The sequence below is a fragment of the Talpa europaea genome (genome assembly GCF_964194135.1).
Source record: "Talpa europaea genome assembly, chromosome: 8".
Taxonomy (NCBI): domain Eukaryota; kingdom Metazoa; phylum Chordata; class Mammalia; order Eulipotyphla; family Talpidae; genus Talpa; species Talpa europaea.
The window spans coordinates 21250545-21263801 of record NC_140075.1 but is presented as its reverse complement, the minus strand read 5'-3'; the positions used below and the strand labels follow the sequence as shown (position 1 = coordinate 21263801).

The 13257-nt window shown below is 38.5% G+C and overlaps 1 protein-coding gene across 1 annotated transcript in view; it reads left to right on the top strand.

The window, feature by feature from the left end:
* NRG4 (neuregulin 4) overlaps nucleotides 1–12578 on the top strand; it is a gene marked incomplete at both ends in the record, with an annotated part of 77777 nt that extends 65199 nt beyond the window's left edge. The window contains 2 exons of the mRNA XM_084240116.1: nucleotides 7033–7179; nucleotides 12464–12578. Of these exons, the coding sequence (XP_084096242.1) occupies nucleotides 7033–7179; nucleotides 12464–12578 (262 nt within the window). The remainder of the gene's footprint in view (nucleotides 1–7032; nucleotides 7180–12463) is intronic.
* Nucleotides 12579–13257: the final 679 nt, after the last annotated feature.

Sequence of the window (13257 nt, the reverse complement as noted above, 5' to 3'; positions counted from 1 at the left end):
TTTTGATTACCATTTCAATTTCGCTAATTGTAATTGGTCTGTTTAGGTGTTCTGTTTCTTCTTTATCTAGCTTTGGGTGATTGTAGAGTTGTAGGAATTTGTCCATCTCCTCTAGATTGTTAAACTTGTTTCCATATAACTGTTCATAGTAGTTACTGATTATTCTTTTGATTTCTGCTGTGTCCGTTGTGATTTCTCCTCTTTCATTGATGATCCTGTTTATTTGTGCTTTCTCCCTCTTTTCCTTTGTGAGCCTGGCTAGGGGTTTGTCTATTTTATTGATTTTTTCAAAGAACCAGCTCTTGGTTTCATTGATCTTTTGGATTGTTTTTTTAGTTTCAATTTCATTTATTTCTGCTTTGGTTTTTATTATTTCTTTTTTCTACTGGTTTTGGGGTTTTTTTGTTGTTCTTTTTCTAGATCTTTGAGCTTCGAGATTAGGTTGTTTCTTTGCGTTCTTTCTTGTTTCTTGATGTGAGCTTCTATTGCTATATATTTTCCTCTTATTACTGCTTTTGCTGCATCCCATACATTTAGGATATTGGTATCCTCCTTGTCATTCAATTCAAAAAATTTTTTAATTTCTTCTTTGATCTCCTCATTAGTCCAATGGTCTTCCAGTAGTGTGGTTTTTAATCTCCATGAGGTAGGAAAGTTCCTTGCCTTCTTTGTATGCTTTATTTCTAGTTTGATGCCTTCATGGTCAGAAAAGATGGTTGATATGATTTCAATCTTGGTGTATCTGTTGATGTTTGTCTTGTGCCCCAGTATGTGATCGATCCTGGAGAATGATCCGTGTGCGCTTGAGAAAAATGTGTACTCCGTTTTTTTGGGGTTTAGTGTTCTATAGATGTCTGTTAAGCCCAATTGCTCTAGGTCCTTATTTAGAGCTTTGGTTTCTTTACTTATTTTTTGTCTTGTTGATCTATCCATTGTTGATAGTGGTGTGTTGAAGTCTCCCACTACGTATGTGTTTTCTCTGATGTCTTTTTTCAGAGAGGACAACAGTTGTCTGATATATTTTGGTGCTCCTTCGTTTGGTGAGTATATGTTAATAAGTGTTATTTCTTCTTGAAGTATTGTCCCCTTGATCATAATGTAGTGACCATTGGGGTCTCTTTTTATCTTTTTGAGTTTGAAATCTGTTTTATCTGATATAAGTATAGCTGTTCCTGCTTTCTTTTTTGGTCCATTTGCTTGTAGGATTGTTTTCCATCCTTTAACTTTGAGCCTATTTTTATCTTTTGTAGCTAAATGTGTTTCCTGGAGACAGCAAAAGGTTGGGTTTTGTTTCTTAATCCAGGCTGCAACTCTGTGTCTTTTTATTGAAGAGTTTAGTCCATTTACATTTAGAGTTAATATTGATATGTTAACATCTGTATTTGCCATTATGTTTGTCTTTCCTTTGATTTTATTTATTTATTCTTTTAATAACTTTTTTTTTTTTTGGCCTTCTTTCATTGTTATTCGTCCCTCTGAGGTTCTGGCTTTAGGACTCCTTGTAGTATTTTTTGGAGTGGGGGTTTAGTTGCAATGAAATTCCGGAGTTTCTGTTTGTCTGGGAAGGTCCATATTCTTTCTTCAAAGAGGAAGGAGAGCTTTGCGGGATAGAGTATTCTTGGTTGGCATCTGTTTTCTTGGAGTCTGTTGACTATGTCCCTCCACTCTCTCCTTGCCCGTAGTGTTTCTTCAGAGAAGTCTGATGTCAGCCTGATTGGTTTTCCTTTGAATGTTATCTGTTTCTTCCCTCTTGCCAGCTTCATTATTTTTTCCTTGTCCTGGATTCTTGGGAGCTTTACTATTATGTGTCTTGCTGTATTTTTCCTTTCGTCGTGGAAGTTTGGTGTTCTTCTTGCTTCTTGTATATCAATTTTCAGCTCCTTCTTCACATTTGGGAAGTTCTCTTCAATTATCTCTTTGAATATTTTCTCTGTTCCTACATCTCTCTCCTCTCCTTCTGGTATTCCTATAACTCTTATATTTCCTTTCCTCATGGAGTCAGATAGTTCCCGAAGTCTTTCCTCGTTCTTTTTCCTTCGTACTTCTCTCTCCTTTTCTGTTTTGGTTCTTTTTATTTCTGTGTCTTCAAGATTACTTATTCGTTCTTCCATTTCATCTATTCTGCTTTCATTGCTTTTCCCAGAATTCTTTAGTTCTTCCATTAATTCTTTGATCTCCTGCATTTCTTTTACTTCCCTCTTTAGGGACTCAATTTCTTTCTTCTGACCATTGTTTTCCCTCTCTAGGGACTCAATTGCATTCTTCTGATCGTTGATTATTTTTCCCTTATCATTGTTTTTCTTTATGACTTCTGTCAGTTTTTTAATCACGGCAATTTTAAATTCTCTTTCTGGAAGGCTCAGAAATTCTTCCAAGTTATTGTCGTTGCAATCTGGGGGCTGGTTTTCTTTTTGTGGTGTGCTTTTTCTCTGGAGAGTTGCTAGGTTGCGTGTGGTTCTTCTCCTCCCTACTGTCTGTTTTCTAATTTGCCGTATGCGTTGGGACACTGTGTTGTTGGGACTGGCCGGCATCTTGGGTGGGCTTCTCTGCTCCCCTCTGGTTCCTCCAGGAGTCATCTGTCAGTTTCAAGCAGTCTTTACTGGAGAAAGGTCCCTGTTCTAAAATGCCGATGTGGGGACACACTCCCCTGTGCGCCTGGTCTGCCCCGGCGGTGGGTTCCTGCTCCCCCTCTGGGCTTGGACTGCAGGCCAGAGGGGGTCTGGTGTGGGCGAACTTCCCCCGCTCACCTCTGGCTCCTGAGGAAGCCTTCTGCAGGTAGTCTTTACTGAAGAAATGTCCCTGTTCTAAAATGGTGATGTGGGACACACTCCCTGCGCGTCTGGTCTCAGGCACACTCTTTGCGCGCCTGGTCTGCCCTGGCTGTGGGTGCTCGCTCTCCCTGTGGGCTCAGACTACTTGTTCGGAAGGGGCCCAGCTGGCCACTAGCTCCTTCAGGAGCCTCTGCTGGCTTCAAGTCGCTAGGTGGCGTCAGAGATCTCTCCTAGAGTCCTTGGGGAGCTGATTTTCCACCCCGTGGGACAGGGAGCAGAGCGGGGATGGTAGGGTACACCTCAACGGCTTTGGGGTGCTGTGTCTGCCTTGTGCCCCACCGTCGTGGGGAACCCACGCCCCTAATTTCGTGCCCCGGGTCTCAGTTCCAAAGCCCTCAGTTCCAGGACGCGGGCTGTAGCCCAGATCAGTGGCGCGGGAATGGCGCCTTTTGAATCCCGCTTCCCTGCCTGGGCGCCTTGTTCCTGCTCACTCAGGGAGGGCAGGAGGAATATCTTTGTGGTTGGGTTCCAGAGATTTGTTCTCTTCCTGTGGTGTAGTATTCCCTTTAAGACTTCTGTGGCCATTCATTGTCTTATTTTTTGTCTCCTCATTGTTTTCAAGTCCTCTCTGCTATAGGTTTGCTTCTGCTTGGTGTGGCTGCACCCCTCACTTAGGGCTGGGGCCACGCATCAGATGACATCTGTGGTGACAGGTAGGGCCTTTCACGGCCTACTCTGTGGCCTGCGCCAAGTCCTGCAATGCTGGTAGGTGGGCCTGAGCCACTCACCATTGGTGTCTGGGTTGTTTGCTGGAAGATAGGGCCTCATGTGGCCTAGTTTGGGGGCTGTGCTGTGTCCTATAGCACTGGAGAGTAGGCCTCAGAAACCAGTTTATTTTAGCACAGTGTCTGTCTGCATGATTGAGAATTTGGTTGTTTTATTCATGCTAAAGACCTTGAATTCTAATAAGTTTATTGCATGTCCAATGTACTAAAAATAGTTTCTGGGAAAAGGGACAGGTCACTAGTGTTATTCAGCTAGGAACCAATGCATATGGCATGGATTCTGAGATTTGGATTGTCCCTCCTGTTTGCACATTTCCATCTGTTCTAGTGTTCATCTTTTAATTCCAGATGTGGAATCCTTGGTAGTTGGTATTCATCTCTTTAGGTGGCACAACTATTTGCTGTTTGGGAGTTTATGTGGAGGTAAGATTCAGAAATCAATTAACAAGAATTACATAAAGACTGGAGGCCACATAGTTTTCCATAAAATGTGGGTGCAATGCCTCACCTCTCTGCTTTGCTACGACTAATACTACCCATTGTTTGTTTAGATCATAATTCACCTTTCTTTTCCCTTAAAGGAATTGACTGTGTTTGCCTGAAATTTGATATTTGTGTTATAACTGAGGTCATGACATTTTCACAAATGATCTGGACTTTTGAAAGTAGAATTCTTATATACACTTAACGTATGATACATATCTAAAAATTTAAAATTCACTTTTAGGTTAACCATGTCTACTGTTGGAATAAGAAAATAATATTTCAATCTCTCTTTGCCTTTCCTTAAATTCTGATTTGACTAGTTAAAAAATAACAAGACTTATTATATTTTGACTGCATTATTTAAATATACTACCAGTTTTTTACTTTACGCTGTTCTAAGACAACAGAAGGACACTTGATTGTTGATTGGTTTCCTGGTCAGGCCATTTGTTTATGTTCCAATCTAATCCACGTTTATACCATTTCTTGGGCTCCTTCCAACTCAGAATAGTTATCATTCACCCAAACCCTAATTTTAGTTATATTAACTAGTTTGTCATCTTCTTCCTTGAAGTTCAATCTTACCTAAACATGAACAGCCTTTTAAAATTTTGATAAATGAATTTAAAGGTGTTAAAAAAGATAATCTTTGTTTTCAAGAAGATTATGCTGTCTCATTTTAGGAGTTGTTTCTTTAAGGTTCTAGTTATCTTTTCCAGAATGGAAACTGAACCCATTTTAACATTATTTCAAAACCTGAGAGTTGTATACAAATTTAACAGGAATTTTCTCAAGTAACAAAATCTGTTCTTTAAAATCATTTAGAAGTTTAATTGTTATTTATTGAATTTTATTTCTAAAAATTTTCTTTCTTTTGTCATTTTAGACATACTTTGTGAACTAAATTTGAGCTTTTTTCTTAATTTGTCTTTTTAATGTATGGTATTCCCCATTCCTTCTTTGTTTTGTGATGACGTATGTATGACTCTTCACAGCAGTGTCTGTGTTGACTTTCAGGGTGTGTGCATGTGTGTGCATATTTGTGTACATGCATGCATGCAGGTGTTTATTCCCCTTTGGGTAGTAGGATGTGGGATGAGAGGAGAAAGTAACAAATTCTTTTCTTTTCATTTTTAAAAGATTTATTTATTTATGCATACAAGAACTGGGGGTATAGGCCAGAGGTGTGGAGGAGGGTGTGAGGGAATTCACCAGAGTGGGGAACAGAACAGGTGGATCTACTGAAATACACTGCTGAGGGGAGCAGCGGTCGAGACAGGAGAGGTCTGCTGTGCCAAGTGGGTAGCTCCCTGGCTGGCGGGATGGATCGAACTCGTGCTGCAGTGGCTGCAGATAGCTTCACAGTGCTGTGTTTAACCCTTGTGCCACCAGGGAGGCCCAATTATTTTTTTTTTTCTCCTCAGATTTACTAAGTATTTAATCTGTGGGGAAATAAGTATTTATTTCAATAACCTTAGGTTATTTACTTTTCCAAAATATTTTAACTTGCATTTTTGTTTATCACTCATTCTTTTTTAAAATAAATATATATATTTTTAAGATTTATTTATTTATACAAGAACTGGGGTACAGGCCAGAAGTGCCGGAGGGTGAGAGGATTCACCAGAGTCAGAGCGGAGAACAGAACAGGCAGACTGAAATACACTGCTGAGGGGAGCAGTGGGTGAAACAGGAGAGGTCTGCCGCGCCATTTGTGTATCTCTCCGGCTGGCCAGGATTGAACCTGCACCGTAGAGGCTGAGGACAGCTTCACAGCACTGCACTCAATGTGCTGCGCCACCGGGGAGGCCCATACCACTCATATTCTATTCTTACTTTTCTTTTCTGAGTCTCCTCACCCAAACTGTTTCTTTGCTCAAACTGACACCCCAGTGGAAGCTATAGACAATGGCACTGGCCTCACAATGGGTAGGACTGAGGCTCCGAAAACATCTTTCATATGCTCATTTAAGTAAAATTGTTCCTTTGGTCTATATCTTGATGTTCTTTTCTCATATTTATTTGTATACTGCTTTAGTAATGTATCACATTAGTTGTCAAAGCTTTGTTAGTAATGTAACAATGTTCACATGTAATTTTGTAGGCCCTATCATTGTTAGTCTAAAGTGGGAGAAACAGAAATTAAATTTCTAAGTACTGCCTAAGCTGGAAATACATGCAGAGAATCAATTTATTAGAATCAGTGTCTCTATTTTTGGTAAATTGGTGTTACCAAATATATGTATGTAAAGCATCAATATTATAGAATGAAATGCCATTACTTACACTAATTTAACATATGTTTAAGGAGGGAAACAGTAGGGAAGAAAACAATAAATAGGCTTGGAACAATCAGTTTTCAATATTGAGGAAAAATACATTTATTTATTTATTTTTTAAAGATTTATTTACTTTTATACAAGAGCTGGAGTACAGGCCAGAGGCGCAGGAGGATGAGAGGATTCACCAGAGACAGAGCAGGGAGCAGAACAGGCAGACTGACGAAATACAGCAGGCGAGGCAGGAGAGGTCTGCTGCGCCATGTGGGACTCTCCCTGGCCGGCCGGGTATCGAACCCACACTGCAGAGGCTGCAGACAGCTTCACAGCACTGAGCTCAACCCGCTGTGCCACTGGGGAGGCCCCGGAAAAATACATTTAGACCTACATTTACACCAGATAAAATTGAGTTGTGTATGTAACTACATCCTTGAAAATCTAGAAGATAAAAGAACTGAATATTCTGTAGTTTATCTGGAGTCTTTAAACAATCAGAAACCTGGAAAAGTAAAATAGCATAGATTAGACTGCATGTGCTAATTTGTTTTGTCATTAATTGTAGCTCTGGGGTATTATAAGGAAACATTCCTATTACCTGTTTACAATCTGAAAATTTATCTTCTTTTTTTCTTCATACCAACAAGAGATCTTTTGCTTTCTATATTAGTGGAACAAAGAATGCAATTCTTTATCTAAAATTTTATTCTATAGATGCATTGAAAATTATACAGGAGCCCGTTGTGAAGAGATTTTTCTCCCAAGCTCCAGCATCCAAAGTAAAAGTGACCTATTTGCAGCATTCGTGGCGTTGGTTGTTCTGGCAACACTTATCATTGGAGCCCTGTACTTCCTTTGCAGGTAAACCATATAGAAACATGCTTTTGAAAAGAAAAGGCAATGCATAAAGTTATTCTACTAAATAATTAATGTACTCTTTAGATCTAGATATTTTTGCAGATAGGGCTTTCTATTTAATAGAGTTACCTCTCTAATACAATTTTTGTTATTAAATTAACAACTCATTTTTGAAAGGATACTAAGCAGTCTTTTTTCCTTCGTTGTTGTCATCATCATCAATTACCTTAAGTTCTCTAAATTAGTAACATCCACTTACATTTATAATCATGTCCAAAACACCTAAATGTTTTGGCTGGGTCTATTTAAAATATATTTTAAGTGTGAAAGAAAAGAAACAATGTATATAATATGGGTACATTAAGACTTATGATTATCATCCAGGTCACCTCTTGGTGTCTACTACATGCTAGGCATTGTACTAAACTAAGAATACAATAGTAGGGTTATTGATAAAAAGATTTGCCTACTCTGTATGTCCTGTAAAATCTAAACTGTTACTTATACTCCAGGACTGAATTTTCTTGGAATTTGTGGCGCACTTTAGATCTGGCCTGGGGCTAAGTTCTTCTGCATTTTAGGTTCTGGAATTCTTTTGTTGAAAAATGTAACTTGCAAATTGGGAATGAGATGAAAACCTCATAAGCCAAGAAGAAGAACCAGAAAGGGACCTGAAATAAAATAGTTCTCATCAACACAGTCATCAGAGGATTTTTACTAGCATTTCTGTGAGATGGACTATACTTTATAGCTGTTAAATGTAAATACGTTTGTAGTGTTAGTATCTACCAAAAAATACAGTAGTGATATAAGATAGACAAATTATCTTAGATAGACAAACAGTCAATTTGTGAAAAGTAGAAACTCAGAGTGATAAAAGGAAAAATTATTTATATGAAGCAGTGCTATTCATTGAAGTTTCCTTTCATTTATTAATTTTGGTCCTTAGATTTTTCTGAAATTTGTGAAAATAAGTGAATATAGAACTTAACTTTAAGAATTACCTGGCATCATAACTCATTATTACTTAAATATTTACTCAATTCACACTATACTATCAGATACTTGTAAAAAAGCAAAATGAAGCTAAGGGTCATCATAAAAGAGATGCAATGAACATGAGAAGTTCACTCTCTAAGAAAGGTAACATCTATATAAAGCCGTTTTCATAAAATCCTCATTTCTGAATAGAGTAACTAAGAATTAGAGAAAGATTGTTCTTATAAAATAGGTGGCATTATGTTTTATTCCAAAATATTTAACTTAATGTTTTATCTGATAATTTTAGCATCTGATTATTTCACATGTGAAAATATAAATACAGGTAGATTGTATTTTTCAAAGACGGCCATGCAACATATTTCATTACACATGTTCTCTGCAATGTGACCTTTCCACTCACTTACATCAACAGGTAGTTTTTGTTTTCTTTAAATTCTTGAATAATGGGCAGGTATTATGACTGATTGACCATAGCATATTGTGGAAATTTAATATACCTTAAATTCCATTTACGGGTATAACGTTTTTATGACCTGGCAGCTTCCACATTGCCTCCCATAATTGGGATAGTCTCTCACAGAACCAGCCACCGTGTTGTGAGAAACCTAAATAACACAGAGAGCAAACCCCATGTGATTCATAACTACTGCCAGTCAGCAAACCGCCCCAAACATCCAGCTCAGTTGAATCTGTAGTTGATCATGGATTATAGTTGCAGACTGAGCTTCCAGTTTTCTGCAACCACAGAAACCCTTAGCAAAAAAAAAAAAAAAAAAAAAAAAAAAAATGCCCAGCTGCCAAACCACAGAAAATCAGAGAGAAATTGTTTTAATCCACCATGTTTATGTTGACTGGTGGATAACCAGAGCACCCATCTTTGAAATTAGGTTTACTCTTGTCTTTAAGTTGTTTGGAAACATACTGAATAATAATCTATCCTTCTTTTTCTAGCCTTGTAAATATTTTGCTAGTCTGATATGCTGTGGAGAATACCAAATGACTAAGTCCCTCTTTAATCACTATAGTTCTAGCTTGGAAAGATATAAATTTTATTTGTTACTAATTGGATAAAAAGTACTTTTTGTGATATCAGCCAGGATATGCTAGGTTCAATTGCAATGACTATTAACCCTAATAGTTTAGTGACTTAAATGGTGGTTGTGCCGAAGGAAAAAGAAGGCTCTGGAGGATCTCATAACTAAATTTAAACCATATGTCTCAGACAGACATCCCTTCTAACACAATCCATTGGCCAGAATGAGTTGAATATCCCTTTCAAGTACATGAGGTGTCAGGTAATGCAATTCTACCATGTGTTTGTAAGTTAGAGAGCCAGAATTATATGTCCTATATAAAGACCAAAGGATTTACTAGGAAATCTAATAACTGGGAAATCTAAAACTGGGAATTAAGAGTGATTTTTTTAAATCTACAGAACTTTCATAGTGCTGTGGCTGTCCAAAAATGAAACAACTTTTTTTTTTTTAAAAAAAGATTTATTTGTTTATGCATAGAAGAGCTGGGGTGTAGGCCAGAGATGCGGGGGTGGTGAGAGGATTCACCAGAGACAGAGTGGGGAACAGAACAGGCCAATGTACTGAAATACACTGCTGAGGTGGGCAGTGGGTGAGACAATGGGTCACCTCCCTGGCCTGGGATTGAACTCGTGCTGCAGTGGCTGCAGACAGCTTTATGGTTGTGACTTAGCCCCATGCACCACCAGGGAAGCTCCCAAAATGAAACCACTTTCTAACCCATATGATACCCCTTAGGCATTCGATGCCACAACGTTTCAGAAAACAGAACTCCTAAGACACATTTTCTCTGTAGACCTGAGAATTTACTAATTTTTATAGTCTGAACTGCCTGGCTACATAATACCTTTTTGGTAGAATCTCTAGATACAGAAGAAAAAGTGTATATAAAAACACAAAGTGGTGTTGAGCAAAGACAAAAGAAGCCTCCAGTCACCTTTTATGATTTTCCATGCATATTTTGTGGATTTACATCTTGACTTTGCAGGTGATGGAGAGGGGGGGATCCCCTAAAAATGTCAAATCATTCAGGCTGGAATGGCCCTGATGTGGTTGACAGAGGCAAATGCACATTAATTCTTGAATCACATTTATTCCATACCTTAAAAAAGCATCTCTCAATTAATAAAACAATTGCCGGGCCTCCCTGGTGGTGCAAGGGGTTAAGACACAACCTATGAAGCTGTCCGTAGCCAGTGCAGCACAAATTCGATCCCCCCACCAGGGAGATACCCACATGGTGCAGTAGATCTCTCCTGACTCGCCCACTGCTCCCCTCAGCAGTGTATTTCAGTAGATATGTCTGTTCTGTTTCCCACTCTGTCTCTGGTGAATCTTCTCACCCTCCACACCTTTGACCTGTACCCCAGTTCTTGGATAAATAAACAAATCTTTAAAAAAAAGCAATCCAAACATAAAAGAAGCATCATGAACTAGAACCTGCAGCAATAACCAATAAGAGAGTCATATATTCAAAATCTACTTGTTGGGAGAAGTAGACATGTAATATAAGATATATATGTATCAAAAATTGGGATCCTTAAAATGAGGTGTTATAAAGACCAAAACAGAACTCCAACATATGAAATATAACAATGACAATATAAATATATATATATAAATATAACAATAACATTTTAAGACAGAATTAATGAATTGGAAAATAGACAAGACAAAACTGCCTAGGAGGTAATTCTGAGAGAAAAATAAGTGGAAAATATATTTTTAAAGATTTATTTATTTATTTATACAAGCACTGGGTACAGTCAGAAGCATGGGAGGGTGAGAGAATTCACCAGAGCCAGAGCGGGGAACAGAACAGGCAGACTGACGAAATACACTGCTGAGGGGAGCAACCGTTGCGGCAGGAGAGGTCTGCGCACCATGTGGGACCCTTGCTGGTGGCCGGGGATCGAACTGGCGCTGCAGAGGCTGCGGGCAGCTTCGCAGCCCAGCACTCAACCACTGCACCACCAGGGGAGGCCCAATAAGTGGAAAATATTAAAGAGAGATCAAGCAAAGTAAAAAAAAAAAAAAATACTTGTGAATGTCTAACATGTTAGTTGGAGTTCCAGAAAAGAAAGAATAGGGTAGAGGCAGTATTTGAAAAAGTAATGGCTGCGACCTTTCTCAGAACTGTAATAGTCCTCCACAGATTCCAGAATGTCAACGAATTTCAAGCAGGATGAATAAAAATAAATTACATATGAGCACAATCTAATAGAATTGTAGAATACCAATCTCAAAGAGAAAATTGAAAAAATGCTTGAAAAAAATGAGAGAAAATCTTCAAAGCTGCAACAATAAACTGATAGCTCATTTATAAGTGGGTCAAGCAAAACCAAGACAGAACACAATGACATTTTCAATATGCTGAGAAAAATTAACCATCAACCCAGATTTCTGTATTCATGAAAATATGTTTTTAATACTGAAAGTAAAATGAAGATACTTTTATATTAGCAAAACTTGGGAATTTGCCCTCAGATAGATCTCGGCCAAAGGAAATAAATCCTTTTGCATATGTGAGATGCAAGAAAGAAAATCAGAGAAAACCAGTATGAGAATAAATCAAAACAAGTCTTGTATACCTTTCTTTTTTTTTTTTTTTTTAAAGATTTATTTACTTATACAACGCCTGTACAGGCCAGAGGCGTGGGAAGGTGAGAGAATTCACCAGAGACAGAGCAGGAAACAGAACAGGCAGACTGACGAAATACACTGCTGAGGGGAGCAGCGGGCGAGACAGGAGAGGTCTGCTGCACCATGTGGGTATATCCCATGCAGGAATCTCCCTGGCCAGCCAGGAATCGAACCTGCACTGCAGATAGCACTGCTCCTATGGGGGAGGCCCAAGCCTTGCATAATTTTTAACAATGATACTGTCCTGTATTTTGGAAAGAGGAATTAAAATACATGGCAACAATGGGTAACAAGTTAACAGGATTTGGTGAATGTGGACTGAGGTCTTGCATGGTGGAGGATGAACATACACATTACAGAGAGACCTTGATCTGTCAGAATGAATATTAAAATGTCTAGAGTAGCAATGAAAAATTAATAAAGCACAAAATTTCAGACTAGAGGAAAGATCAACATGAAATAAGAAATGATCAATTGATTAAAAATAAAGGGAAAAAAGGGCATTTATGGAGAAGAAAATGAACTTCCAAATGTTTGAGTTAAGCTAGCTTTTCATTTTTCCACTTGCCTACTTTCACTTGTGTGTTTCTTTCTTCTTTTACTGTCAGGAAAGGCCATCTTCCGAGGGCAGATTCAGTTCAGTATGATAACAGCCTGGTAGAGATAAGCAGTGCCCCTGCCCACCATGGTGAGTATATTCAAAATGCAATTTTAAAGCCCTAAATGAGATTACATGTAGAGATTTGGACTTAACCAGAAAAGGCTGGCCCTTACAAATTTTTTCTGTCTTTTGTACTGAGCATCCTTTGTCACATGAAGATTCCTTATTATCAGTATTTTATAAGTTATCTTTCTTTCCAAAGAAAACCATGTTATCTCAATATATGAAGTAAAGTTGTAAGCTACAGTGTGTTACACAAATGTGAGCAACTGTTTCTGAAGAAGTACTTTGAAGTGGGCTGGAGGAGGGCTTTTACTGGTAAGAACAGGCAAATCTTTGGGAAACTTACAGACCAGTTAACATTTAAAAGCATCTTGAGAAAAGATGAAACAATAGGGACTAGACTTACCTTCTGTGGGGAACAGTGAAAAATAAATGAGCATAATACATAACTCAATGGCTTTCAAGACATTGGACATCAGTAAACAAAGGGATCATGATTTATAAGAGATTAAAAACAGGCAGATGTGCTGATAATTACTTCAGAGAGAGAGAGTGTCCTGCCCGTGGCATAGATTGGGGGTTCCCAGGCTGAGACTGGCAAACTCACTCAGTGAAGATGCAAGCTGAGTCCAGAAAGCTTGAGAATGGCCATACCTCTTTGAATACTGGAAGAGAGAGAGAGCTGCAAAGAGAGAGAGCTCCAGAGGCTTATAGTTCAAGTGTCCAGTTCAAGTATCC